Source organism: Vulpes lagopus, chromosome 8 (assembly GCF_018345385.1).
Source record: "Vulpes lagopus strain Blue_001 chromosome 8, ASM1834538v1, whole genome shotgun sequence".
In the NCBI taxonomy this organism is placed as follows: domain Eukaryota; kingdom Metazoa; phylum Chordata; class Mammalia; order Carnivora; family Canidae; genus Vulpes; species Vulpes lagopus.
The window spans coordinates 8,624,666-8,649,391 of NC_054831.1; the positions used below are offsets into that span (position 1 = coordinate 8,624,666).

The following is a 24,726-nucleotide window of genomic DNA, read 5'->3' on the forward strand; positions in this document are numbered from 1 at the left end:
AACAAAGCCCAGTGGAAATCCACCAGAAAATTCTCTCCAGGGTGATGGCAATCCATTCCCTAGCACCTTATGGATATGGCATTCAATTAGATGTAAATAACTACACTGAAACTCCAGCTCCTATCTTCACTGATTCCATGAAAATACAATTATTCAACATTCAGCATATCCTCATGGCCATAAAGGAATAATTCTAATAGCTACTGTTTGCTGCACACATATTGTGTGTAGACACAATAACCCTGACATACTAGCATTATCACCTCCATCTTAACAGATGAAGAACTTGAGATGAAATCCACAGCAGAGCTGGGAAATGAACCCAGGCAGCCACACACTCTTAGTCCCCTCATCTACTGGCATCTATGAGATTAATATGACTGAACTTACTCTCTTCGTGAATCCATGCTGGCTGTGGGTACACGGTTTCCTTTCCAAAATGCTCAGAAATCATCTCTTTAGAAATACTTTCTAGAACCTTACACAGGTATAACATCGAGCTCCAAGCTCCACCAGCCTCTCTGGGGAATCTACCTTCTTTTATTCTGGAAAAATTGGAAATATATTTGTTGGCCTTCTGATGCCCCTCCCCATCTCCTTAAGTCCTCAAAAAAGAAAACACGAACAACATTTGGCCACTGATTTACTGTCTTAGTACACATTCATTCAACCTACAAATCCTGGACACATTTACAGCAGGTAGTTTTTTTTTTTTAAATATATTTATTTAAGTAGTCTCTGACCCCAATGTGGGGCTTGAACTCACGAACCCAAGATCAAGAGTCACACACTCTTCCAACTGAGCCAGTCAGGTACCCCTGGAGCAGGTAGTTTTAATTTCCTTTTGAGACTCAGCACCTGTTCCACAGACTTTAAATTTGGGTTTGCGGGTGAGCTGCATCTGTCTGAAAGTATTTATGTGCAGAGACCGTTTTCTGGAGAGCGGGGTATGGTCATATTCTTTGAGGACAGTATGAGACACAGATCTATCCCCCTTTCCTACTGTCATCCTCTCTCTTCCCGAGTCCATCCTTCGAATCCTGCACTGTGTCTGCAAGTTTCCTTCCTTAGGTCGACACCACCTGCCTGGCACTGCCCCATTCTCCCCTTCTCTGGCTAATATGACCCGGCAGGGTTGCCTGACCCACAGTGATTCCATCACCACCACTTTCTCCTTAGCGAGGATGTAATTCAAAGCAGCAGCCCTAACCAAGGGCTGATAACAAAATTATCAGCAAGGCCAAGCAAGACTGTCCAACACTGAATCACATCTCTGGCAAGGCGTTAACACATCTCTCCCACCTGCTGGCTGGGTGTGCTACCTTGCTCACAAGCGTGGCATGGAGCACGCCCCTCCCCGGGTCAGGGTCTGACTGTGCTCCCAACACTGTGGCCGCTCCTCTCCTCTTCCTCCACCTGCCTCTCCCCCAGAGAGAGCTCTTGGCTCATGGCTTGCTTTCCACACAGGAAGATCTCACCACAACACATGGTGCTACCATACTTCCCTCTGTTAATAGGCCTGCTGCTTTTGAATGGGGCATCCCCTTCCACCAATATATCCTAATTATGAGTCCTATTCCCAAAATGCAGATACAAAAGACACCATATTTGTTACTCTGCTATAACCTGGCATTCAGTTCATTTAGCTTTGTACATTGACACATAAACATCTGAGATCTTACCTAGGGCTTCCGATATCCTCTTTAATGGTTTCAGGAAAATAAATCCTTAGGCACCTCTCACACTATTACCATATTCTCGTTCCATGTGAAACCCTAATGGCCAGGTCCCCAGGTTTTCATCCTGTTTCAAGGGTGTTCATTCACTGTAAGGAACGTATTTTACCCAGAGACCAAGGTGTGTGCTCATTATCTCAAGGGCTCTTTACCTTCATAAAACCGAACCCTCAGGAGAAAAGTGGCTACTTCTCACTAAAATAGTGTTCATGGTTTCCTAGCAAAGTAGTCTTCAGGTTAGTATATTAAATTCTGATTACAGTAAAGTAGCAGTTCTAAATATTTACTCATAAGGTCATTTTACATAAGAGAATGGAACATCTAAAGGCTTACTTTCATTGTGAAGAACACTAATAAATATTACTGCCTATATACCACAAACAGCATAGAACCTTATAATTCAAAGCAAAAATGTGCATGTTGTACAGCAGTATCATATGTGTATTTAATTTATACAAATACAGAACAGGAGATAAAGTATACAGGGAAGGGAGGCTACATAATAATTTGAATAGGGCAGGTGATTCTGCTCCCCTTTCCTGAAGTATTTGATAAATAAGTTTTGGCATGAGTATGAAGTAGGAGAGCTAAGTCCATTGTTCCTTTGGGCCTAACTACAACATAATCTCTTTGCCCTGATTGTGGTTCTAGTATTAAAAGACATGCCTCTTCCAAATCAGCATGGCTCTGAACAGATGACAACTTTGTCTGGTGTTTAACCAAAGAAATTGCTGTAGTATGTTCCAACACAGGAGAAAAACCTGTTTATTAGACGTACTGTTTATCAGTATACCACACTTGGTAAGTAATTTAACAGAAAAGTGTACTTTTGACCATACAGACCATACTTTTAGATAGAGATTAGAATCTATCTCTGCCATCCTTTTTAAGCTGTGGCTCCACTGCATTAGCCTAAGTCACACGGACACACATAAAACATATCTTCTCTCTTCCCGCTAGAGGGCAGCCATGTATAGACTTAGAGGTTAGAAGTTTAGGGAAAAACCACAAACCAGTTAACTGGACTTACAAGTATATTTAGAATTCTATAGTTTCATGTTACCTTGAATGTGGCAAATGCATCTGAAGCTATGTCAAATGTTGACATTTCGACATATCTGAAGAAATCATAAAATTGTTCTGACCACAAAATGATTTTTGCAAGTGGTTCATGTCTGATGCATTCTCTCAACATTATTCCACAATTTAGAGCTATTTCTGGAGATTCATACCTACAAAAAGAAAAAAATAAATCATGATTGCTGTTTTAAAACTCCTCTAATGCTGAACAGTTCAAATTTTTCAAATAGATGTCTCAGATGTGTCTTAATTAAGTGACTAGAGCAGGTTACAAAAGACATCTCTCTCAGAGTAGGATATATGCTCAGGTGAATTTACTCTAGAATGCACACACACATTAGCTGGTAACAACTGCTGCAGCCCAAAGGAAAACAAAAATATAGAAATAATAATAATAAATAAACATTTATTACTTAAAGCTAAAAGATTTGAGAAGTATTTAGGGTCACACCTCCAAACAGGGGTTAGTTTTACATGTGGTGCTCTAAGACTTCAGAAATCAAAAACTATTATGAAACAAATAAAATCGTTTCCCAAACTCATGGTACCTAAATAGGTCTAACAAATATATAGCATTTAAACCTCATTGTTTCAATTCTATACTCAAAATAGAACCTTCAAGACTCTTGGCAACGTGAACCCCACAAAATTGAAAGCCTAATCCTGAGGAGGTTACCAGGTGCTTATCAAGGAGAGCCTGGAGAACTCTTGTGGTGGGTGTTGGGGACATCCTGGCATCAGTCACGCACACACGTCTGTGGCTCAGCTCGGTCAGAAAGGAGCCCCCACTCCCTCCACTCCCGTCTTCCTCTTAGCCCAGCCGCCTGCTCCTCTCTGAGGGGTGCAGACTGGCCTTGGCCCCTCCACTGCCTTTTGGGGCTGCAGGTGCCAGCTTTGTGTCTTTCGAACATAGAGTCTCCTCCAATCCTCCTGCTGCATTCTCTCTGCCTTTCCCAACATTCTACTTGCAAAACACCTCCTCTTGGCTAAGCCAAACTTCTCTCACAACATAAATTTTACTACTTAGTGTCCCAACAGTGCCGACCTTTGCATTTATGTCTTCGAAAAAGGAAAGAGAAAGCTCTCTCAGTTCTTCTTTCTACCCCTCGAACTGTTCTTATTTCTTGCAGGACTGAGGGCATTCCTCCGGGGCTGCCAGCTTGCTAGTGAGCAGCCACAGCACTTCATGGCTCCCACCGGGACTCAATTCCCCTACTCTCATCTGCTCCTGGACTCTAGTTAGGCATTTTCTGTTGCCTCTGGACAACTTCAGTTAAAGGTCTACCATAAGCACTACCCTATCTAAATTCAAATCTTCTCTCCCTTTGCAAAACAGCCACCCTCCCCTGCTTCTCCATTTCTCTAATTTGGCACCACGATTTTGTTTCAGATGCCCAGGTTTAAAACAGGTCTTCCAGAACTTTCTCATCTGATAATGGAAGTGTTCTATACCTGTGCTGTCCACTTCGGTAGTTACTACTAGCCACATGTGGCTACTAAGCACTTGAAATTTGGCTAGTATGACTGAGGGATTGAATTTTAAATGTTATTTGATTTGGGATCCCTGGGTGGCGCAGCGGTTTGGCGCCTGCCTTTGGCCCAGGGCGCGATCCTGGAGACCCAGGATCGAATCCCACATCGGGCTCCCGGTGCATGGAGCCTGCTTCTCCCTCTGCCTATGTCTCTGCCTCTCTCTCTCTCTGTGTGACTATCATAAATAAATAAAGATAAAAAAAAATAGATAAGTTAAAAAAAAATGTTATTTGATTTAAACTCATTTAAAACGAAATGATAGAGTATGGTTAGTAGGTACTGCATTGGACAGAACAGTTTACATCTTCTCCCCCTCAGCACCTCCAACCTTCCCATCTTCGGTGTCCCCACCCATCCTTTTAAAGACTTCTCTGAAATATTTTAATTTCGTTTCCTTTCATCCATCCCCACTGTTGCATTAACTCACACTTAGAAAAGCAAGAGCTCCCTAACCAGCATCTTGGTTTAAGCTCGGTTTTAACCAATTTACCTAACACACCAGTGTATCAACAGCACTTCCAGCTTAGGAGTTCCTCTTGCCATCAAATAAAGACAAACTTCTGGGCTTAATGTCCAGGCTTCTCCTCATGAGATATGTTCCTACCATACAACGTCCTTTCCCACTCTGCCATCAAGCACTCACTCCAATTATCTCCTATTGCTTCCCATCACTATGTTCATTCCTGTCCCTGGACTGACTCTCCTTTTTCCTAACTATGCAAATCCCAAACCCTCTGGAACTTCAATCATTAGTCTCACCTCTTTTATCAACTCTTGCCTTATTGACTAAATCCACATTTTATTTCCTGAAATCTGGCAGTACTAATCATTCTCTAGCAGTGTTACCCTTTTGTTGTATTTGGGTTCATCACAGAGCCTCAAGAAGATCCGAATGGCTCTTCTGTATCACTTATGGCACAGTAACTAGAGCGCTGACAGGCGCTTAGGTGATTACAATGTCTGTTCACAAAATGGCTGCTTGTACAATTCACCTTCACTGATCTTAATTCAATAAGCAGGAGACTAGAAAGACAAGACTAAGACAGTTTGGTACAACAAGTTGGGCAGGTTTTGATGGTGGTTTGTCAAGCTCGTCTTAAACGATTAAGCCATAAACCACCAAGTACAGGGCAAACAGTTATGCTGTACAACCTGTTAGCATTACAGTAGAAAGCACACGAACATTTAAGTCACCAGAGGAAAAACGACTGCCTCTGATGCATCTAACACTAGCTACAAGATTATGTTTGGACGCACATGGTCACCTGCAGCACAACATTCCCTAACAGCTGTCACTGAAGTGCTTACAGCCTACGTGGATCGTCACACCACATGAGAGTCGTTGGATGGACTAAAGGTACAAAAATCTTAAAAGGCAGCTCACAAGGCTCCTTGAAGAGATGGCTGCTTCCAGGTCTGGAGCATGAACCTGTACAATATAGTAAGGGACACCTTGTGCCAGAAAGCAAGGAAGCTATCAAAGACTAATGGGGTCTTGCCAAAAGGACATAGGAACCACTTGAAGGAGCTTCCCAATTGGCCAAGATGACACAATTTGGATATAAAAATTTGGACATAATGGCTACAATGGACTGAAACACGTCAAATATATTTTTAAAAAACCCCAAAACTTGAGTTCATAATGATTTACCAATTTAAAAGAACAGAGGACAAAGGAACATGTTAAATGAAACCACAGGGATGTAAAATCCAAAATATGTGATTTTTTCTATAGAACAAATGACCCGGGATCCCTGGGTGGCGCAGCGGTTTGGCGCCTGCCTTTGGCCCAGGGCGCGATCCTGGAGACCCGGGATCGAATCCCACATCAGGCTCCCGGTGCGTGGAGCCTGCTTCTCCCTCCGCCTGTGTCTCTGCCTCTCTCTCTCTCTCTCTGTGACTATCATAAATAAAAAATTTAAAAAAAAAAAAATTAAAAAAAAAAAAAAAAAAAGAACAAATGACCCAGTTGCTTCAACAAGTAAATGGTATTTATTCAAAACAAAAGGCATAATAGTCTTATTAACCAAATGCAGTTTATGGGCCTTGCTTGCTTGGAACTGGATTTAAACAAATTAACTGAAAAATGACATTTTATGTGTGAAAGGGACATCTGAACAGTGAGTATAAGATAACATTGGGTTTGTAAATGATATCATGACTATGATAAGAAAAAAAAAAAAAGGGTCCTCAAAGTGTTATGTACTAGGGATGCATACTGAAGCAATATTATGTGTGTGAGGGAAAGGAGGAGGCCAGGGGCATGAAGGAAGAGACACTGTCAGAGCTGAAGGATGAGTACAAAAGGCTGGTTATTTTCTTCCCTCCAGTTTTCTGTATATTTCCCACTCTAAGGGCTAGAAAGGATGGGGAGATGGGCGCTGGTGGAGACCAACACCAGCTGCATTCTCCAGGCTTCTCCTCCTCTCCTTTCTCGCTGACTTTCCTGCTCTGGCCAACTCATGTGAGAGCTTTCATTTTTCTTTAAATCAGACCTTAAAATTCTGACTTTACGTGATGTTTAACAATGTTTATCATTCCTCTGGCTACTCTCAAGCCAAAACATAAGCAAAACTAATTTATGGATTTTAATAACCACTGCTTTTTATGGAAAAGGAAATAGTTTAAAAATACACAAAGGCATCTGGAAGGTGCTCTAAGAACACAAAATTTCAAACTACTCATTACATGTTTACACACGCAACTGTGGATTGGTAACAACAAAAAATTAGATGCCAAAAGTTCTGTATGGCAACGTCTGAAGAAGCAACATAGATATTTAGAAATAGAAAGAAGGAAATAGAATGCTGGCATCAAACACATGCACTGACTCATGCTTTGTCTAAACAAGTTTGAACTTGGGGGAAGTGTTAAACCACAGAGATATGAATCAGAGGGAGGCAAGCTATAAAGCAAAGGGGTAGGAGAGCAAGCTGATTCACGCCAATAGTCATGCTACTAAAACGCCTGTCCGCCAATTTAATAGAACAGCACCAATGCTGGGACAAACAGATGCACACCAGACCCAGAGCTGGCAAACAACTCTTGTGTGAAACGACAGGGGGTGACCTTGCCAATCAGGAAGGCTATTTTTTTTTTTTTTTAAGATTTTATTTATTTATTCATGAGAGACAGAGAGACTGAGAGGCAGAGACACAGGCAGAGGGAGAAGCAGGCTCCCTGTGGAGAGCCCCATGCAGGATTCAATCCCAGAATCACAACCTGAGCCAAAGGCAGACACTCAACCACTGAGCCACCCAGCTGCCCCAAGGGTAGGATCACTATTGAGGGAGGAAAGGATTTTTCTTTTGTTTTAAAGTTTTGAGTTTTTAGGCTTTTTTGGTTTTTGTTTTTTGATACCAACAGACTTGATACCAACAGACTACCAATAAATGCCTCCTCCTTAGTTCCTGGAAGATGCACTGTGAATTACCAACTAAGCAGGTTAATGAGTGGATACACACAGGTAAAAAGCAAAGGGTAGACTTCATAAATGTGTTCTTTGTTGATGGAATAAAGTAACGCTACATAGTACTCAAGATCCACCTCCTAGGCAGCTCCTACTGCCTCACAGTGTGCATGTCTCCCCGAACAAGAGGTCTTTTAACACATCACTTAACTGATAGTTCATATAAATAAACTTTTAAAATCCAGAGAATATGAATAAAACCACAGAAGACTTTTTCCTTCTGCTATATAGGATCTGAGAATTTAATTAAGGGCTCACAATTCACCCACCTTGAAATTCCCATGGGCATTTTCGAATTCAATTTAGCTCACTGGCTGAATTTTAAGGAGGGAAATGTGTTTAAGATGTATGGAAAAATGGACTGACTGAACCATAGAGAAAACACGTTCCCACATTTACCATCCTGTTTTTGTCCAAGACCTCTTTCCTTTTTATTTTTCAACTGAGAATATACATTTGTTACATTGTACATACCCTTTCAATAACATGAACAAAATATTCTGTTGAGTGCAGATGTATTCAACAGTAGGAGTTCTTGTACCAATTTGTCTTCTGAGAATATTGTTGAAAATTTGAGCCACGTCTTTTTTGCCCTATTAGGAATACAATCATTAAAATGTTTACCCGACTAACCACCAAAAAGCCCATCCACCCTCCCAAATAAACTCAAATTAAGGCACTGCATATTTTTAATTATGACTGAATATTTGACTTTAAAATGTTCAGATATTAAATTTTCTTTATTTACAAATCCGAATTCGAAGTTTTTAATAGTACACTATTTTTAACATGAGCAGAATGTTCACAAAATGAAATCTTACTACATATAAATTTCAACCATTTCTAACCCTTAGAATCATGTGGACTCAGATAGGAAAAATTAAACTTTGCTATATGCTTACAATGTTCAGGGATCCAATTCCCACCCATATGGAATAAGCAGCTTCAAATAAAATGCTCATGTTGTAAACAATACATATAATTTCCTTTTATAGTGATGAAAGGAAGAGAAGCTGCATTCTACTAGTATACAAAGGAAGAAAGATTCTCTAAGAAGCTGAGCTTTCATGGCAAGTAGACATATCTCATTAAGCTAGGTCTACTTAGGAGAGATTTTATATAGATTAGTAATGAAGGCTCCAAGTACCACATGATGAAGCAGTTCAGACATCAGAATTATACAACTGTACTTTACTAAACAAAAATAGGACATTACTGCTATACAGTGAATCTTATAATCAGAAAACTGCACAAGAAATTACCAAATGGAAAACAGAACCCCATGAGATTTTTCAGAGTGGCTACCTGTTATGAGGCTGACAAGCCTGTAGGAAAGTGAGTGAAATGCTAGCTTTCCAGGGCTAGAGATCATCCTGGGGCCTGTGCTAGGTGAGGAGAAGCAATAGCAATCTCTAAGAACACATCTCAAGGACACACACTTCTTTTAAATTTAAGCCTCTAAAGTCCTGAATGAATATTAAATTCAGTGTTCAGGTCGGGGAATGAGAAGGGTGGACAAAGCTGAAGGAACTGGAGGTTCTAGTGCATTGCCAACTTTGCAGAGGAAATCAAGATTGTTGTTGGTGGAATCTGATACACTATTAAAAATACATAATCATCCATATAAAGGGAAATATTTTTATCTGTTCTATAGAAGTCAATTTTTACTGTCCTTTATTATCAATATTATTCTCAAGTAACCTAGGAACCACACCCTCCCATCACTCTCCAAAACTGAATCTGACTATACGTCTGCCATTCTCTCCCCTGGTTTTTCAAGCACCTGCACAGACATCTAATTGGTCACTCAGGATGAAAAACACTGGGGCTTTAAAAACAAAGCCATGACAAAGACTCAGAGGAACCTGCTTATTCATAACCATGCTAGAGCCCTTCATTACCATATATACTTCATTACCATATATACTTCTCAGTCTACCTTTCAGACTGGTATCAAAGACCATTATTCTCACTGCTAAATTCACTAAATATCTAATATGACATGATTCAGCTATATAAACTTGGGTAATAATATCAAATGCCCACCAGGGCCAGGCAAGAGACAGTATGCTGGGTAAAGCAGGCCCTGAGACAGAAAAGCAAGCTGCTCTCTGCAGCACACCGAAGTGTGCCCATGGGGTGGTAGCTGCTCTGTTCCAGCTGAGGGGCCATATAGGCACACTGACTCAATGCTGCCAGAATCAAAATTTTCAAGGGAAGCCAGAGAAATTCAAAACTGCATAAAAAATCTCCTGCTATTTAACCGTTATGCTAATTTAAACATTTAAAAGCAGAGCTAAGCACAAGCAAACAGAACATATCATCTCTGCTGTAATGAGTTCTCAGCAGGTTAAAAAAACAAAACAAAAAACCCTAAAACACAACTGGGTATCTCCTAAGATCTCTCTACCTCTAACATTCTATGGTCTTCTTTAGGTTGCTGGCTCCCTGAGAACCCAAGGCCAGTGAATTACGTAAAACAGCAGCTATTTATTAAGTATAATGTAAACAAAAGGGCACAACGAATACCTAAGAAACTTCATATACAGTGTGGTGAAACAGGAGGCGACCTGGCCTAAGCCTGAGGCGGCCCTGAGCTCCTGCCCGGCTCTGCTAATTAGGCAGGCAGCCTGGGCATGCTTACAGGTCAATAACCCCGGAGCCAAGAGCCTGGCAGGAATCTTAGGATCTTTCAGAGGAGAGAACACCTCTGAAAAGGACCATGAAGAAGGCACCATTTTTGAAAAAAAAAAAAAAAGTAATTGATTTCTTACCTCAAAGTCAATGAGCTGTAAATCAGCTACCAGGGTGCTCAGGAGCCCACTGTTATATAGTTCCTGAGCGAGCTGTGCCACTGCTTCCGTCTGCGGCTCTTTTTCATTCGTGCCATACAGGATTTCTTTCATGGCAACCAGATTTTTGGAAACTTCTTCTGTGGCCTAATTTTGAGGGAGAGGAGAAAAACCATTCATTTAAAAAAAACATATGTAAGAAACCTACCTTTGTAAAATACCTTCCCTCTAGATTATATACCCACAGAGCTATGTAAAAGACACAAAGGTGGTCAAGCCCCATCCCAGCCCTTGGGAGCTGAGCACTGTGCACATATGACACATGTGGAGACTGACATATGTGTTCAAGAGGAAAGGCCAGCAGATACACAACATGTATGCCTAAATGCTGCCAACAGTGTTATGGTAGAAACTGACCAGGGAGAGAAGGTTCGACTCTGCCTCCCATGGGAGAGCAATGTCACAGAAGAGGCCAGAGTGGAGCCTGAGAATGCAGAGACACTGAAGAGCAAGAACGAGGGAGAAGGAGATGGACGGACAGCAATGGCATGAGCTGGAGACGAGGGAGGGGACAAGCACAGAGTCTGCCTGAGGAAAGGTGCAGAGGGAACAAGGGAATGACAGAAGGTGGCTTTGAATGCAGAGTTGAGATATTAGCAATAAATTAAAAAAAAAAAACACACACTGAAGAGTCTCCATGTCTGGCTAAGAGAGAGGAACAAGAGCCAGATTTACCCTCCTCCATGAAAAAGATGAAAAAACAGGAGAAGTGACATGAAACAATGCATCTTAAACACTGAACTTCAGACAGCACAGGATGGTGAGCCTTGAGAGAAGGGAAACAAATGAAGTCAATTCACAAGTGCCCCGGCTTACCACCTGGAGAGCTTCCAGGCCACAGCGCAGGGAGGGCACGTGGTCTCCAGGGGTTGAGACAGCACTGGGACTCGGCAGGGCAGAGTACCAGAGAGGAGAGAGGTGTGCAAACACACACTGTTTCTTCAGCAGGGTACTGAGAAGCCCGTGTGTGTGAGGAACACACCCAAGTCAGGGAGCAGCAGAGCTCTTTCAGGGTGACCTGCCCATCTCTTGTCTTTTCCAGAAAAACTTCCTCTCAGCTTCTTTATTCTTTTAAGAAAAGGAGGGCTAATGTTCCAATCCCATTAGGATGGAATGATGCACAAGACCCTAGATCACGATTTCCCTATAAATGTCACAAATGTTAATGTAGCCCGACGGTACCATCAAGAATTTCTGTAATTAACTCATAGAATTCATTCGAAGCCAGGTCTTTGAGTGACCTGCAATGGAGGCTTTAACTCTTTTCACTATTTCATTTAACCTCATTAACAGCCCATCGTTCAACACTGTGGCAGTATTTCTAGATTCTGAAGGACATCCAACATACCAGCTATCATTCTCATATCTGCATTTTCTGCAAATCTGAGAGTATACCTCCCACGGCCTCAATCATTAACCAAGACATCGAAAAGGAAATAACTCTAAATGGAACCTACCATTATGCCTTTGAATCATCATGCTTTTCATTAACGATCTACTAATAATCTTTGCATACGGTTCCTTAGCCACTTACATATAAACCTATTTCCAAATCAAATTCAAAAGGCTTTTTGTTAAATACTTGGATATAAGATAATTTAACATTTGACCCTCAAACAAGGTGCTAGCCCACTCATACGTATGTTTTTCATAGGTCAATACTATAAATATATTTTCTTCTCATGATTTTCTTAACATTTTCTTTCTTCTAGCTGACTTTATTGTAAGAACATAGTATACCGTATATGTAATGTACAAAATGTGTTAACTGTTTATGTTATCAGCAAGGCTTTTGGTCAGCAGTAGGTAGGCTACTAGTATTAAGTTCTAAGGCAGTCGAGAGTTGTATGTGGATTCTGACCTGGTGGGGGGCTTGGTGCCTCTTACCCCTGTGTTGTTCAAGGGTCATCTATATACTATTTCTTCCACATTTCCTGAATATAAGACAATGAAATAAAGTTAATTTGGTAGCCCTTTTTCCTAAGCATATGCTTAGGATTATGACTTTCTTTTCTAAATGTTTATTTATTTTTTTTTTTTTCTTTTCTAAATGTTTAAAACCATCCCAATAATCTTATGGAGAACCTTCCATTATCAGTGTTCAGCAGAATCTTTACCTTCTCCGGTCAAGCTGTTACCACCCTATTCTTTCAACACCTTAGATTTCTTTCTTTCTTTCTTTTTTTTTTTAGATTTTATTTATTTATTCATAAGAGACAGAGAGAGAGGCAGAGACACAGACAGAAGGAGAGGGAGGCTCCATGCAGGGAGCCTGACGCGGGACTCGATCCCAGGTCTCCAGGATCACACCCTGGGCCGAAGGAGGCGCCAAACCGCTGAGCCACTGGGGCTGCCCAACACCTTAGATTTCTAACAGCAGTTCATCCCTTATACCAAGTTAAAGTACCCCAAAATGTACTTTTTGGGAGCCAGTAGATAAAATCATTTATCAACAGAAAATGTTCTCTTATAAACTATTACATATGTTACTTCTGTAATTTCATTTTATCAACTTTATTCTTAAGATGATTTTTTCTGACAAGGAAGAGCCTGGCATTTAGTGCGTTTCCTGTGTGTATTATCTGTTGATTTTATACCAGTGACCCTAAGTAGTAAGCCTCAGCCCCCTGTGCTTCTCTGACTAGATCACAGTTTTGAGTCTCTTGGCAACCTCTCATATGCCTCAGCTTTACATAGCCTCTTCTTTGAAATCATGATACAATTTTATTATTATTATTTTTAAAGATTTTATTTATTTATTCATGAGAGAGAGAGAGGCAGAGACACAGGCAGAGTGAGAAGCACTCCCTGCAGGGAGTCTGATGCAAGACTCGATCCCAGGACCCCGGGATCATGACCTGAGCCAAAGGCAGATGCTCAACCACTGAGCCACCCAGGTATCCCAAAATCATGATATGATTTTAGATCTGAATTCAGACCATATTCTGTGCTCTCTTCTGACAGCAAGATGAATAAGAAAGGAGGGAGGTGATAGGTAAAAGGCTTGAGGTTTCTTTTTGAAGTGATGAAATGTTCTAAAATTGACTGTGGTTATGGTTGCACATTATCTGTGAATAAACTAAAAACCACTGAAATGTACACTTTAAATGGATGAACTGTATGTGTGAGTTATCTCAATAAAGCTATTAAAAAAATAGGGAGGAGAGAAACAAGGAAACAGAAAGCAACTTATGGTATTTCTCAGATGAATGGCCACCTGGACCCCCATGTAAAGCCCTTTTCTTTCCTCTCAGAAGACAACACTGTCACCTATATTATGGGCTGGGGGGTTGGGACACCAATAGCATTCCCATATCTGCTAACCACTGTACTATGTCTGTTTTTGCTGATCCTCCTGGATTCCGTTCACTTTCTGGCTTTCTTAGGACCTGACCTGTTTTCTCACCTCCTTCTCATATAGCCAACTCCCTCTCACTTAATTTTTCCCCCTTCAATCAGTTTTAAATATGGTCAAGACTCCCATTAACAAAATCAAATAAGCTCTCTCCCTTGATAGACCCCATGGCCCCCTTCTGGCTACTTCTCGCTTGTCATTAAACCGTTAAAAAGCATCTACCTGTGTGTGCTCTAGTCCACATCTCCTTCCCAGTCGCTCCCAGCCTAATCCCACATGGTTTCTCCACCTAGTACTTTACAGCTCTTAGCAAGTCACCAATGACTTGCCCGCCAGGAAATACAATTCTCTGTCTTTAGTACATGTTAGCTCTTGGCAGCATCTGAAGGTGCTGATTACACCCTTCTTTTAAAACTGCTCCTCCCTCGTCCTCTGTGACTCACCACCATCCTCATTTTTCCTGCCTGTCTCCTTGGTTGCTCCTTTTGCCTCCTTCTTGGCTCATCCCTCTTGATGAGACCATTTAAATATTGGGAATTCCTCAAGGCAGGGTACAAGGCCTATTCTTCTCATTCTATCATCTCTCCCAAGTGATGTCATCCACACCCACAGCTTTAATTAACACCTCAATGCAGATGCCTCACAGATTCCTATCTCTAATCCAGTTCTCTTACTAGTACATTCAGCAGCCTACTTGAAATGTCTCCACTTGAATGTCTCAAGGTACCTCAAACCTAACGCAATCAAAAACAGAACTCATGATCTTGCCCTAATGCCTAATACTCTTCCCTTGGTCTCTATTTCAGGGAACGATACCACTACTGATGCTCTTATGCATGTCAGAAACTCAGAAGCCATCCTCAACCCTTCCCCCTCTTTCTCACTCCACCCCAATATCTAATTCATCACCATGTCTCCCAAATCCATTCATTTATCCGCACACCATGACCCCCCAAGTCAGAGTCCCCACAACTCTTGCCTGGACTACTGTAAGTAGTCCACTGACTGACTTCCTTGATTCCCTATAAGCCATTCTCCATATTAAGACCAAAATGATCCTTAACACAAATAGGATTGTTGTTACCTCTGCTTCAAAAATGCTCCAATTACTTATTGCTCTTGGGATAGAGAATATTTCTTAACACAGTCCGTAAAACCCTGCAATGTCTGACCTTCCCTGTCTGACCTTAGTCTGCACTACAATTCCTCCCCCACTATCTCTAAGCCACTACTCTGGTCACACTGGTGTCCTTTCAGGATCCCTGCACATGTGGTTTCCTAGGCCCATGCCCTGCCTCCACCTCCTGGCCATTCACATTCTTCCTTCATTGCTCAGGTCAATGATCACTTCCTCAGAGAAGTCTTTCTTGTTAAATTCTGTAATACATTCGACACTACCACATACTTCTTTTCTCACAGTTGTAATTCTGCTTTTCCTTGTGATTTCTAGGTTAATGTATTTCCTCCTGTTCCATCAGGAGCCCAGTGCTTGCAGTGTCGCCATCCACGCTTGACGAATGGTTGAAAATCCGCATACTCAATCACTGAGATATTAAAAAAGGATCCAGATGAAAACTGGATGTAGAGAAATGTGATGTTATCACACCATGAAGGCAAGGAATTCCTAAAATACACAGTGTATCCAAGCAAGGCAATTTACGTGACAGCTACAGCAGCAAGCAATGAACATAAATCCTGGTGTTCTTACAGAGAATAATCTGGAAGACGACACCCCAAACTGAGCATAGTCTTCCTATTGTAGACAGGTAAGAAGAATATTTTGTTTTCACTTGCTCTACTTCAGATGTTATGTTTCACAATTCACATTTTACTTTTACATCCATGGTTAGTTGTCATCTACAGAAGATAATCAGCAGCATGATATAAATATCTAAAACTCATCAACCTTATTACTTATTAGCAGTCCTGATATACAGGAGATTAAGCTCATATTTCAAATGATGACTTTTAATTTTATGCATATTTCAACTACTTCTGTGCTTTCTGTTCCCCATTACATGGATAATTATAAGCTGATTAAATAAAATCATCAAAAAATAAAAAAGAAACATGTCCAAATTTTACTAAAAGATGATCAGAAAACCTTAAGAAGTATTTTACCAGAAAAGGTGATGTGGCAAGTGTCTACTGAATGAAGATAGCCGAGAAAACAAATAAACTTGTCTGTTCTTGTGTAGGTCTGGGTTGGCATCCTTCTTCGGCATTCACAGCAGGGAGGCTGCCTCGTCCCTGGTCTCTGGCCTGCTGGCATTAAGTCAACACGTTCTCTGCCTTTCTGACCACATCCCCTGATTGCACCTCCCCGTCTGTCCCCTCACACCTAATGAATAAGCGAGTCACACTTACCGCTTCTCTAAGCACTATGCCTTCTCAAGATGCTGAGCCCATCATGTCACCTAGTCCACTGGGCTCCTTAACGAGCACATCACCTGTCCTGCTAAGACACCAGGTTTCAGTGCTACCCATGCCCACAGCAACAGTCTCTTGTTCCCCTATATGTTGGATGTCCTTCATTGAAACGTTCTCTACTTCAGCTCCCAGGGTTCTGAGCACTGTAGAGAAAGTGCTGGAAACTTGTGCACACTTAGTTTGCTAAAATCCATGCTGTTCGACAGCCTTCAATCCAGTCAGAAACATTTCTTCAAATTGGATTATATCCAGCCAGTAACTCCTAGCAGCAGAGCTTTCAAAAGTACTCTTATTTTCCTCAAGAGACTTCAGTCTCTATCTCTGCTCCCTAACTGAACATCTAGCTTCACTCCTTCCATGTTGTGACAAGATTTCATAATGAAATCATCCTCAACTTCCTCCATCTCAACCCTGGACACAGACCAGAATAACTTGGGGGTACTTTTTAAAAAGATGCCAAACCCCCTCAAGAGACTCATTAATGACAAAAGTAAAAATAGTACTTTCACATGCAGATACCACTGTAACCATGGGATCAGAGTAAATGGTAATGGGACCAATGACCTCACAAGCCTCCTGGCACAGCAAAGGGTATAGATAGCATTACTTCTGTGATTTTCTCACCGAAAAGGCATTACCTGCATTTAATCATGAGAAAACATCAGCCAAACCCAAACTAAGGAACAGTCTACAGAATTAACTGGACAGTACTTTCCAAAAGCGTCAAGGTCATGGGTGCCAATGGAAGACTGGGACACTGTTTCGGATTAAAGGAGAGTAAGGAGATGTGACAGCTAAACACAGTGTGTCATCCTGACCTGGATCCTGGGCCAGAAAAAGGACATGAGTAGGACAACTGATGAAATTTGAAAAAGACCCATGGATTAGTTAATATTATCATAAACATGTCAGTTTCCTGATTCTGATCATTAGACTGGTTATGAAAAATGTTAACATTTGGGGAAACTGGGTGAAAGGTATTCTTTTTGCAATCATTTTATAAGTCTAAAAAGTTCACCTACTCTCTCATTTAGCTTTTTCTTCACAGGTGAGAGGCAACCCTTCCTAGTTCCAAGGCTCATGGCTCTATACATGTGTGCTGGAGGAAAGGGCCCCTTGCTTCCAGGTCTCCCACATGCTATTCTGCTAGTTGTGTGGCCTTGTGAAGGTACAGATTCCACACCTTGAGATCTCAAATTCCAAATAAAGGCTCTCCTAATTCTCTACTGGACCATCCTCTCTCCTCACTCTCTCGCTGGCTCTCCTCAAGCAACCCTGAATGCTCATGCTACTCCTCTCTACCTGGGAGCCCCTGCACCCACAAAGCCTTCCCTCACTTTCCCCACTCTCCTCCTCTGATGCCACAGCAGCTTCTACCCTGGCCTTGCAGGGTCAGATCTTCCCATTTTTACCGCTCATTTCCCTGCCTTATTCCAGAGCTTTGGAAAAGGCTTGCTTATACTCTTTTATTCCCTCCTCACTCCACTAAGATGGTGACTTACACGTGGTTCAACCTTCATGATTTCGTTAATGGACTAAACTGTCCAAGACATTTCATCAGTTGAACACGGTGTTCTGGGACACAGATGCTTCCCTTAGGTGGCCAGTGAGCTGGTCATATTAAGTTTCATGGACACAGATTACTAACAGCAGCCAATTGTTTTACAAATACATGGTCATGAAGAGAAACACATCAAAGAATTAGCCCCCCTCATGTGCCTGGGAAGCCATGTGGATCATGCCTCACTCATCACATTGTTGCAAATCCTGCTGTTGCCCTGTCTAGGTAAGAAGCACAGAACTCTAAGTTCTTAGTTGTTTTCTTGAGGCATTTGAGCCACACACAGTGGGAATTTGGGGATACCCAACAGAACAAAGTCACAAAGAAAAGAATGTGGGGCTTGGCAGAGCTTCTCAGGGTCAAGGATTCAAGGTGAGAAGCTCTGTCGCTAACTGCTGAGGACCAGGCATATTGATCCTATGTCGGAAGCCTCGCTGACTTCCACATACAACTGACTGGTAACAAACCTTATTTTCAATTAATATCTTTAAGAGATATGTATTTTTAAAATATTTTATTTATTTATTCATGAGAGGGGGGTGGGCAGAGACAGGCAGAGGGAGAAGCAGGCTCCATCCCAGGACTCCAGGATCATGCCCTGAGCCGAAGGCAGACGCTTAACGGCTGAGCCACCCAGGCGTCCCTTACCCTCAAGTTTTAATAAGGTTACTAGGTAAGCCTAGCTTTAAATATAAAGCACACTTAAGGATAAACACAGTAAAACTAGTATGTTTAAAGTACAGATGTGCCTCATTTAGAAATTAAAAGGCAAAAAACCCTTTAAAAAAAGATATTCTATTTCATAATAACAATAAAGTTAAAAACGATACAATATTTTTTCCCTCCCACCAAAGGCAAAGACTTCTAAAGGAAGTCTGGTGAGTGAAAAGTGAATTGGTACAACACACTAGATGGCAATTTGGTGAAAGGTATCAAAAATCTTTAAAAGGTGAAATCTCTATAAATCACACGTTATACTTCTAGGAATTTATCTTAGGGAAATGGATAATTATACAAAGATATAAGTATGAGCAGTATGATTTGTAAGAGCAAAGAATTAGATGAAGTTATCCCACTGAACCGGTTAAATTACAATGTGCCCATAAAATGGAAGACCATGGCAAGCTTTAAATATAATTAAGTAGATCTCTACTGACATGCAAAGATGTTAACATTAAAACTGCAAGACAAACAAGGTTACAGAATAGTATGATCCCACATTCATTTACTTATTTGCCCCGGAGTGAGGGAGAACACTGGAGTATGAATGAGAATCTGTATGGATATCCTACCAAATCAACAGTAATCATAGAGAAATCAATTACAATTTTAGGCATAATGGAAGGAGCATAGTTCTCTCACACACCTCCCCTGATGCCTTGCACCTCTGTGTGATCTACAAAGTGTTTAGGAAAAGAGAGAGAGAGAAGTTACAGGTATCAGCCTCCTTTTCCCCCACCAAACGACTTCAGATGAACACGGCTTTGGCAAACAGACGCTGAAGTAAGGAGAAAGAATATGACGACTAAGCTTGTGAGCCAGGAATATAAAGACAACACTTTTTTCTTTCTTTCTTTTTTAAAAGATTTTATTTTTAAGTAATTTCTACGCTTAACATGGGGCTAACTTACAACCCTAAGATCAAGAGCTGCATGATCTCCCGACTGAGCCAGCCAGAAGCCCCAAGACAACATTTATTTCTTAAACTGGTCCTGAGGAGAGAGACCAATCAATTCTCTTCAGAGAAAATGAATTAGGAATTGAAATGCTACGTTTGAAGCAATGTTGCAGTACGGAATGAGAGCATCTTAAGTATTGAAAGGAACATCAGAGGTCATCCAAATAAGTGGGTTTTTAAAAAAGATTTGTTTGAGAGAGAGAGAGAAAAGGAGCATGTGGGAGTTGGGTTGAGGGGAAAGGGAGACAGACTTTTGAGCAGACTCCATCACCATTTTTCAAAATGAAAATCTTATGTAGAATCTCAATATACAAATGAGGATAAAAGTAAAACTTAAAAAAAAAAAAAAAAAGACAAAGGAAGAAGAAGCACCTGAAACCATGGCCGGCTTCTCTAGAGCACACCTTTGGAACATTAGGTTTAAAAGCAAACAAACACATATACAAAACACACACTTTCCTTGGCCTCCATTTCTAACCAAAATAAGAATCCGTGCTTTAATCTACCTCATCAGAAATATCAAAGTTCCTCTAGATAAGTAGGCAGCAAACATGGGTCATACAGTCTCTGTCACAACTACTTAACTGCCACTGTAGCAGGAAAGCAGCCATAGACCACATGTCAATGAATGGGCATGGCTGTGCTCCAATAAAGCTTTATTTACTAAACCAGGTAATGGGCTGACCTGGGCCACAGTTTATTGACTCATGCACTGGAAAATATTTGGTGAGTAGAAAATAGGCCAAAGGGTATGTGACCCTAGAGTTAGCTGTATACAACCATCAAATCCTCTCAATCCTCCCTCAGAAATCTAGTCTCATATCTTGCTTCTCTTTCTTATCCTTTAGCTTTCCTTGTCATCAGAGTTCTCTCACCAAGTTCATCTGCCATTACATCCATCTCCAACACACTTCCAGTCTCACCCCATCACGGACTTGAAATATTGCTAGTGGGAATGAAAAATGGAACAGCAACTCTGGAAAAGAGTTTGGTGGTTTCTTGCAAACTAAACACACAGTTACCTTATGACCTAAGGATTGTACTCTTGGGCATTTATCCCAGAGGAATGAAAAACCTACGTTCACACAAAACCTGTACAAGAATGTTCACAATAGCTTCTTTTGTAATAGTCAAAAACTGTAAACAGTCTAGATATCCTTCAGTAGGTGACTGATTAAACACAACAGTAGGGTACATCCACAGAGTGGACTACTAAAACTCAACAGTCAAAAGGAATTATCACCACTCAAAACTACATGCATTGATCTCGTGGGAATTAAGCTAAGTGAAAAAAAGTCAGTCTCAAAAGGTTATACATTGTATGATTCTATTTATAAAATATTCTTGAAATAACAAAATTATAGACTTGGAGAACAGATTTGTGGTTGCCAGCAAGGGTTAGGGAAAGGGGAGAGGAGATGGGTGTGGTTATAAAGGGACAGCAAGGGTGATGGATTCTGTGTCTTGATTGTGGTGGTGGTTAGAAAGAAACCACACAGCTACACATAAGTACGCACACACGTAATAGAAATGTGAACAAGGCCTGTGGACCAGACCAACATGAATTTCCTGGTCTTGAAAACTGGATATAGTTATGTGCCATGTTACCACTGGAGGAAAATGGGGGAAAGGCCCATGGGCTCTCTCTGTATACTTTTTTTTGCAACTTCTTGTGAATTTATAATTATTTAAAAATGGATTTAAAACAAAACAAAGCGAAACAATAACAACAAAGATTTCTGCAGCTCCCTCAGTGTGTATCATTAGGTCGTGTATAAGGCCTTTTTCAAACTACCACAGCCTACAGTGGTAGCCTTACTTTCCACCACTTCCCTCTAGTCAGTCACCCCGATAACGTCACCCTGAACTTATCACCATGTTCTGGACAGACATACCATAAACTGTTTCACAGTCCATTCCCTCTCATTCTTTGCCTAGCAACACCTTAAAATCCAGTTCAAATGTCACTTCAAACTTAATTCTGTACCTGTATTTGTATCTATCTCTGACAGAGGTAGTACTGTTTTATCCTCTTGGCTCCCACAGAATTTCATTCATGAACTCCAAGTCTCTCTACATTACATTATTTATATACCTATATTCTCTAGTAGATTATAAACTCCTTAAAAACAGGGATAGAATTTGATATATGTGTCCATGTATCTTCCCACAGAGATGAGAGCACTAAAATGTCTGTGGATTCACTCCAGTTGGGAATCTTTTTTTTTACCAAGATGACAATGGAAGTAACAATTCCACTGTAAGAGCCTGCCCTTTCAACCACCATGTACATGAAACTTGGCATAAGGAAACATAATTCAGATGGGAATCATTGTTATAAGGCCATCTTTTTTAGAAACAATTTTGAAGTGATCTATTAAGCAGAATTTTCCACGCTTCTGTTCACCACCTCTAGTTTATATAATTGAATTTATTATAATTTACACGTGACTAGTTATTATTGAGAAGTACCTCAAAGAGCTTGGATTTTTTGGTGGGGGGAGAAGGAGGCTTAATTAAATCATTTATTATTTTGTCTTATGTTTTAAAGAATTTTTTATTTTATTTTACTTTATTTTTAAGATTTTATTTATTTGAGAGACAGAGTATGCATGAACAGTGGGGGAGGAGCAAAGGGAGAAGCAGACTCCCCACTGAGCAGGGAGCCCAACGCAGGGCTCTATTCTCAGGACCGTAGGTCATGACACGAGTGGAGGCAGTCGCTTAACCAACTGAGCCACCCAGGCGCCCCAAGATTTATTTATTTTATAGAGAGAGAACAAGAGAGCAAGAACACATGCAGGGGGAGGGGTAGAGGGAGACAAAGGGAAGGGAAGCAGACTCCCCACTGAGCATGGAGCCCGATGTGGGGCTCAATCTCAGGATCCTGAGATCATGACCTGAGCCAAAACCAACAGTCAGATACTTAACTGACTGAGCCACCCAGGTGCCCCTTATGTTATATTTTTCTTTTTTTGAATTTCTTTATACCCATTCTTTAGCAAAAGAATCATTTTAAACAAGGGTCCTCTAAATATGTACCGATCTATATTTAATGCCTTAAATATCAATTCATTCTCAAAAAGGGACCTAGTAAATGACCTCATTGAAAATAAGGAAGTTCTTAAATCCAAGTAACTTAAGATAAAGGATGTGAGATGGAATCTAAAAGTGAACTGAAAAATATTGTTGGTGCCAAACATTTGACAAAAGTAATTCTATTTTTACATTAATCCTTGTGTTAATTAAAAAAAAAAAAAAACAAAACTCCTACGAACATACACACACACACACACACACACACACACACACACACACACACCTCTCTACTAAAGAAAATGTCTGAGTAGTCTAAGCTGAAAGATCATGGACTAAGAATAACCTATTAATAACCTCCTGGTGTCAAAGATTACTCTAAACAAGTTGAGTAACCATGAGTCACTGTTAAATGGCTATGCTAGTAAAGGCTACTCCCTTCACCCCTCTTAAATATGCCAAGATAGAGCAAACTAATTCCTCTCATGAAATGAGTGAATATAGCCATTCAACACTATGAACACATGCATTCACAGTGATGAAGAGAACCAAGTATAAGCTGAACAAGGCAGTCCTACCTTCTTTATATAGCATGCAGTGGGCAAGGAGTGTGTAAACAGTTATTACATACACAGATTTATGTGGCTGTTAGCAATGAAAGAACAAATTTCACCCCATCCCACTCCACCTCCATGCCCCAGTCACCTAAAAATAAGAGTGGTAAGATAAACCATTTTTTCCCCTAAAAGTATATGGAAAGTCGTTTTCAAATACTTTTAAAATGGTGTGGCATGGTTCCTAAGGGACTAATCTTTTTTTTTTTTTTTTCTAAGGGACTAATCTATTTGTATTTTATACAATTCTTAATATGGCAACTGTGTACCATATAAAATGAGTAAAAATACCAACATATATTACAAATAAGGGAATAAGCATTCAAATATTGTATTTATCATTTCATCTACAAAATCACAAGAAATGAATGAGAAAATGCTCATGGATATAATTAGTAAGGCATTAATAGGCATAATTCACCCTGGGTTTGGCAGAGCTGGGAGTGAATTTCACCCGACTCCAATACAATGGGTTATACTAGAAACAACAGCTTTCTTTATATGGATTATGGGAATAATGACAGGAAACTATTATAACTTAAAATAAGATGGATGCCTATTCTCTATGAAGGCACCTTGCAAAATGTTGTCTCAATGTAAGGATGTGTCAACCATGTAAAGCTTGTATTCCAACTACAAGACCTAAGTGGGCTCTTAGGCTGTGCCAAATACATATTCAGAGAAAGAAATCTGCTCTCTTGCAGGGAAGCCAATTTCCACCTATTATTTTTCCAAACAGCAAGATGAAATTGGACTCCCTGTTTTACTTCCACTTACAGGTCTTAATTCTATCTCCTGCCACTATCTGGAACCTTCTCCTTCCTCATATTAGACGATCCTCTAAAAACATTTTACTAAGAACCTAGGGCTCACATTTTGTTCTTTCTCTACTTCACATCTCTGGTTCATTCAATTATTCCTCATGGTAGAGTTCTTAGTTTCTGTGCCAACTGGTCATTCCTCTCAACACATTCTAGTTTCTCTAGATCCTCAACTATGGACTCTACAGAGAAGTCTATACAGTCTATACAGAACAAAAGATGATCACTTTGATTTAAATAGAAATATTTCTATTATTCCCACCTAGGCTTTCAATGGTCTTTCTGGGTGCTTTACTACATGATATATAGTCTCAGGGCAAATATATATGGTTTGTAAGCCACTTCTAACTCAGTTGGTTTATGGATAGTCTTTTCTAACTCTCTTTAATGAATTATAATCGACATACAAGAAACCACACAGATTTAAAGTGTACAATTTTATAAGTATGGACTTATGTATACACCCATGAAACCATCAAGACATTAAACACACCCATCGCCACTAACAGTCCTCCGCAGTCCCCTACTTTGCCAACCCTACCCTGACTATTCACATCCCTG

The 24,726-nt window shown here is 40.5% G+C and overlaps 1 protein-coding gene across 2 annotated transcripts in view; it reads right to left on the minus strand.

Annotated features, from left to right (window-relative positions):
- Positions 1-24,726, minus strand: part of CAB39 (calcium binding protein 39) — an 84,428-nt gene that overhangs the window by 15,095 nt on the left and 44,607 nt on the right. For both annotated transcript variants that reach the window (XM_041765340.1, XM_041765341.1), the window contains exons 3-5: positions 10,593-10,757; positions 8,293-8,411; positions 2,800-2,968 (exon numbers count right to left, since the gene is read on the minus strand). In XM_041765340.1, the coding sequence (XP_041621274.1) occupies positions 2,800-2,968; positions 8,293-8,411; positions 10,593-10,757 (453 nt within the window). The remainder of the gene's footprint in view (positions 1-2,799; positions 2,969-8,292; positions 8,412-10,592; positions 10,758-24,726) is intronic.